At 37.9% G+C, this 6,246-nt stretch overlaps 1 protein-coding gene across 1 annotated transcript in view; it reads left to right on the top strand.

Moving 5' to 3' along the window:
• The first annotated feature begins 359 nt into the window (after positions 1 to 359).
• PPP1R3A (protein phosphatase 1 regulatory subunit 3A) overlaps positions 360 to 6,246 on the top strand; it is a 66,448-nt gene continuing 60,561 nt past the window's right edge. Inside the window, exon 1 of the mRNA XM_029285032.1 lies at positions 360 to 1,188. Coding sequence (XP_029140865.1) covers positions 395 to 1,188 — 794 coding nt within the window. The 5' untranslated portion in view covers positions 360 to 394. The remainder of the gene's footprint in view (positions 1,189 to 6,246) is intronic.

Raw genomic sequence — 6,246 nt, 5'->3', positions numbered from 1 at the left:
TAAATATCCCAATGTGGCAGACTATGCTTTTACTTTTGTGCTTTTGATTTTCCATCTGTTGTTCATTATATTATAGAATAGTTATTATTTTATATTAACAAAGGTTCAGAACTTCAAATTAACCACAGGAGAAATATCTTCACTATCATTTCTTTGTAACAGTCTTCCTTTACAGGCCTTTAGAGAGTGGCTTATGTATCATATCAAGTCTTTATAGCAGTCATAGACCAGCATAATGACCTAACATATTTAACAAGCCATTGGTCCTATTAATAGGCCAGGATTCCTTTTGCAATGTCAACTGTAACAGTAATCCTTGTTTCAAATCACAGAGTTTCAAATATCAGCTGCCACTACACAGACTGCTCCCTTTCAGTTTATATCAGAGAACCCAATGGAGTCTTTTGAAGAACCTGGTTATATTGGTAGGGAGAACTTATTAGAAGTTCCTACTTTAAGTGATTGTTTTTCTGAAGAAGAAGATGTTAAAGCTACACATCAGCATCGTTTCTCCCCTGGTCCCCGAAGGCGGAATTCAGATTCTTCTGAAGAAATGGAAACAGAAATCCCCTCAACTATTGCAAGAAAAGTTTCATTTGCTGATGCATTTGGTTTTGATCTTGTATCTGTTAAGGAGTTTGATAGCTGGGATAATCCAATTACACAGGCCAGTGATGATTTAGAAGATGAAGATGTGCCTGTGGAAGAATTCTATTTAACTCCACTGTTTCTAATTCCCACCACACAAGAGGAACTTTTGCAATCTGTGCGTGCACATAAAATATGTCTAGAATTTGTAGAGTTTCTTCCAGGCATAATATGTATGAAGGGCATAATTCGTGTTCTGAATATATCCTTTCAGAAGTTGGTCTATGTTCGAATGTCTTTGGACAACTGGCTAACCTATTATGACATCTTAGCAGAATATGTGCCAGATTCTTGTGATGGTGAGACTGACCAATTCTTATTCAAGATTTCATTGGTTCCTCCTTATCAAAAAGAAGGTGCTAAAGTTGAATTTTGCATACGATATGAGACATCTGTGGGAATATTTTGGTCAAACAATAACAATAAAAATTATATTTTGATTTGCCATAAAAAGGGAACTGCATCATCATTGGAGGATAATAGTCTTCAAGAAGTTACAAATAAACATATCAAAGGCTGCTTAAAGACAACACTGAACAGGTGAGATGCTTACTGATTTATTGTAAAACTCTGATTTATAGTTTCCTATATTGTGATACACTAAATAAAATGTGATGAAGATATACATACATATATGCAAAGAAACAGTTGAGTATAGAATATTACAGTGCTGATTTTCAAAATAGTATGAAAACTTATATAAGTAAATTTAAACAGATAAAACATCTCATTAATGACGCTATGAAGTTAAGAATATAGAAACTATGGGAACATTTGAAGAAATTTGGTTATGTTAATTTATCCATTCACAGCTCCTGGCTCTTTACCCCAACTGTGTGACCTGCAAACCATGTGGTTGCAATTTGTTTACAGTTAAATGTGAAATCCAAACTCAGAACAAGGAATATTTCTGGCCAGATCCTACTAAAGAATCTAATGACACCATTTAGGAAAAGGAGCCAATGGCAAAGCAAGTCCATTTTGACTAATTAGATGTTTTAGTTAACCAGATGTGTAAACCCAAGATATGCACAGTGATCTTCTGTGATCTGCATCCTGACTTTCTGAATTAAGCAGATGAGTATAAAGGAGATTGTAAATATGGCCAATGAAATGCAGTTACAGTTTTCTGATGACTGAGTACCTGAACTTCAGAAGGTTCCTTATCAAGAAGAGAATTCTGTTACATGCAAACACTGTTCTTAAATTGATATTTCCCTTCAATTAGGGAGGTTGATGGGTGGAATAGCTAGTCTAACAGTGTTGCTAGCAACTTCTCTTCATTTAGATTTTTCTTCACACCAGAAGAAAATCTCTGTTTAGGCTCTACTTTCATTCCAGAGAATTATCATTCATTGAAAAAACTGAGTTGCAAACTTACATTATTTCTATATAGTTCCCATATTCAAATTAGCTTACATATACATTCAAAATATTTGAAATATTTTAAAAGATTCAGATTACTTTAACATTTCTCTGATAATCAGATCCTCATTAACTGGTTAGTCTGATCCAGGCTAGGTGACTCTCCCTTCTCCCTATCAGACTGTTGTGGTCAGGAAAGCTCCATTTCATATACAGTTTCCAGGTTATATCTGTTCAGTTTTATTTCAAGACTACATTGACAATATCTAGGAGAGATCGCATTCTTCAAGTTCCAAATTTGTCAGGATATTCCACAATTTGTTCATTTGTTCAAATACAATAATTTTATATTTATGATTTTAAGCTTTAGTATTGGACACATTTGCAGAAATAAGAAATTATTCTAAAAATATTCTTAATTGACAGAAATTTATGATACAAATACGTTTATATAATGCATTACTAATAATATCAGGATGCATTGGAGGATTCTCAGCCTACAATTCATGTAGGCTGAGAACCATAAATGAGCACATCTCACATGTTTACATATCTAGACACAACAGTTACTCAAAAGTGATCTCAGTGCAGCTGAAATTACTAAAGAGAGAGGTTTAAAGCCATCCTTACCCTAACACTATAATCCTTTGCATTCTTTCTTTCTACCTCTTGACTTACGAGTTTTGCATCTATATCTATCTATTTCTAAGATACAAACCAAGGCAAAAGCGAGGCTCAGAAGCACTGTGTCTGTCCCTGAGAGGTTTTATATTTGCTGAACTGTTGAAAGAAAAACCATCAGGTCCAGTCCAAGCTGGGAATAAATAAAATGGAGGCTGTTTGGAAAGAAGGTTCTTGTTAATTTAGTTGCCAGAAACTTCAGTGACATAGCATATTTCTAGGGTGGCTGACAAAATGGAGCTGGGAGTGGATGGGTTTTTATACCTTCTTGGGGTTTTGTGTTTGGAGTTGTTCCTGTTCCTGTGCAATGTACTTTGACCTGACCTTGAGTGTGCCCTTTTGGTATTCTAATCGTGGTGAGTTAATGCTATTATGTCCTAAAGGTCATGTTCCTGTCCTTGGAGTCTTTGTTTTTCTAATCCCCTCAGTTCCAGCCTTCTGTGGGGGCTGCTGTTGAAGGTGTTTTGCTTATGAATGGTGTGGCCCAGTCTTTCTGAATAGGATTGCCTAATCTGCATTTCTAAAGAGCTGCTCAATTTCTGCTTGGAGGAAAGGGAGACTGGTTTCTGCTTTTTAAGATTTTCTTCCAGCTTCCAGTTTGCGATTGCAGTGCCGGCGGACGTGCGGAGAGACCGCTCTCTCCGCCATCCAGTTTTCCTCAGTCGGAAGACCCTGGAAAGGGTCGAAAGTTGCCCTGGAGGGGCGACTACCGCTGAGGAGGACCCTTGACAGATTGCGGAAGGGCGGCAGCCCTTCCGTTTGATCTGAGGCAACTCCTTTGGGCTGATGAAGAAAAGATCGGCCATTAACATGGCCGATCACCAAGCCGCTCCAGCCAAAAACCAAAGCACTACTAAGCACGACAAAAGCAACGTGGAGGAATTGGGTGAGACCTTACTTTACCTTTCCTGCTTCCCAACTACTTTCCTGTAAAAGCCTTTGGAAATACTTTTTTCCCCCCTCTTAATTCTGCAGCTCCTGTGTACTCTGGGAATATAAAGCTAAGGGGAAAAAAAGAACAACTAAACTAAACGACTAAATATTTGGACTTGTAATTTCTGGATACCTGGGCTCCCAAAAGGTTTTTTTATTCTTACAGAGACTTATTATTTTACCTATTTGCTAAGCTGGAAAAAAAATAATATTTCTTTCTTCCTTTTTTAAACTGGATAAAAGCTTAACTTCATATGTTACTGGGGACATCTTCTGGCGAAATTTGATACAGCAAGTGATTTTTTTTTCTGATTGGGAGACTTGTGAGACTAAGATTTGTCCTTGACACTACCAAAAAAGATAAGAACTTGAAACAGCTGGGTGGTGAAAATAATTCTCTATAGTGGAGGTGGACCTTTATTGACTTTTATTAAAAATAGCGTCCACTAAAGGACTATCTGTAAACACCATAGAAATGGAGGAATACCACCCACAGCTTAACTACAAACTTATACTTGAAAAAATCCTAGAGGCTACTGAGCTAATAAATTCCAGACTGAAAGATAAAGGCGCCGCCTTAAAGCTACAAAATGCAGCCCAGACTTCAACTGATAACTTACAACTCAAAAGGCAACAGAAGAAGAAGGAATGAACACTAACGTGGATTTTAAAGAATACCAACCTACTCAGAACCCTGATATCCAAACCTTGATTTCATCTAAAAAATCTGCAATTCCAACAGCAACAGAAACTGAAGAAAGCAACACTAAGATGGAAGGTGCTGAAGACTTACATACACAGTACACTGAGAATTTAGATAACCCAGACGACCAAATAACAACTACAACATTGAATATGACTTTTTATTTAAACCAGCTGAAACCAGAAGAAGAAGAAGAAGACCAGCCTGAATTCATGACAAATATACTAAGCCAAATATGGAGACTCAAACTATCAGGCCAACAATCTAATGACTATGAAGGGACTAGCTTCCTTGACAAGTTGATAACTGGATGGTCTCCCTTGATTCAAATGACATATGCAGGAATAAAGGGAGATCCATCCGAGGATTTAAAGGCTCTGCTATGGAAACCTGTTTGGCACAAAAGGAAGGCCAGAGTTAGACTTAAAAAATGGTTTTCTTTATGTGACCTTTAATGGAAGAGCCTAAAATTTCATTTAATGGGCTAAGGAGATTTTAAAAGACATTAATTGATTTAATATTTAGGATTTAGACCTATAAGGGAAATAAATTAGTTACTAGAATAATAGTTTTGAATTATAATATAGAAGATGAATTCAGATGATAAAGGTTATTTTATTAGTAAGTGATGATATTAGGATGAGAAGTAGAATATGATTGTGAAATAAAGTAAGAATTTATCTGAATAAATAATAAGTTTGTAATGAACTAAGGGAACCGTGGGCTATCTGAAACCTAAATACTATGGACATTAAGCCAACTGGAAAACTGTAACTGAAATCAGATAAAAGTTAAAAACAGGATATAATACTAATACTAATACTAATACTAAAGTTGGAAAGGACCTTGGAGGTCATCTAGTCCAACCCCCTGCTCAGGCATGAAACCCTATACCATTTCAGACAAATGGCTGTCCAGTCTCTTCTTAAAAACTTCCAGTGTTGGAGCATTCACCACTTTAGAGGCAGGTTGTTCCACTCGTTAATTGTTCTAACTGTCAGGAAGTTTCTCCTTAGTTCTAGGTTGTTTCTCTCCTTGATTAGTTTCCATCCATTGCTTCTTGTCCTGCCTTCAGGCGCTTTGGAAAATAGCTTCACTCCCTCTTCTTTGTGGCAGCCACTGAGATATTGAAACACTGCTATCGTGTCCCCCCTCATCCTTCTCTTCATTAAACTAGACATATCTAATTCCAGCAGCCGTTCCTTATATGCTTTAGCCTCCAGTCCCCTAATCATCTTTGTTGCTCTTCTCTGTACTCTTTCTAGAGTCTCAACATCTTTTTTACATTGTGGTGACCAAAACTGGATGCAGTATTCCAAGTGGCCTTACCAAGGCATTGTAAAGTGGTATTAATACTTCACGTGATCTTGATTCTATCCCTCTGTTAATGCAGCCTAGCACTGTGTTGGCCTTTTTGGCAGCTGCAACACACTGCTGGCTCATATTTAAGTGATTGTCCACTAGGACTCCAAGGGCCCTCTCACAGTTACTAATATTGAGCAAGGTACCCCCTATACTATACCTGTACATTTAGTTTTTCTTGCCTAAATGTAGAACCTTACTTTTTTCACCATTGAATTTCATTTTGTTAGATAGTGTTAAGTCCGGAGAATAATGGCGCTTGAGACGAAGCCTCTCCAACAAGTCTTTATTGTTTGCTTCCATTCTACGAACAACCAGAGCAGAGGCACGCAGGCCTCTATTTATACCCTCTGAACCCCGGGCAAGTTCAACCAATCATGAGGCGGGCTTTTCCCACCTTGCGCATGCGCACAAGGCCGGCGCCGCTCAGTCTGGTCCCGGGCAGCTTCTGCAAATGCCCGGGACTCTTGCAACGTCCCGAGCCTGCCTCTTGCAGGCTCAGGACACAACACCCCTTCCCCCTGGATGAAATAAGATTGCGCCCACATGGACGC

Source organism: Protobothrops mucrosquamatus, unplaced genomic scaffold (genome assembly GCF_001527695.2).
Source record: "Protobothrops mucrosquamatus isolate PMUCROS unplaced genomic scaffold, P.Mucros_1.0 scaffold1213, whole genome shotgun sequence".
NCBI lineage: Eukaryota > Metazoa > Chordata > Lepidosauria > Squamata > Viperidae > Protobothrops > Protobothrops mucrosquamatus.
The sequence above is the reverse complement of the archived record's forward strand: the minus strand, read 5'-3'. Positions and strand labels throughout refer to the sequence as shown.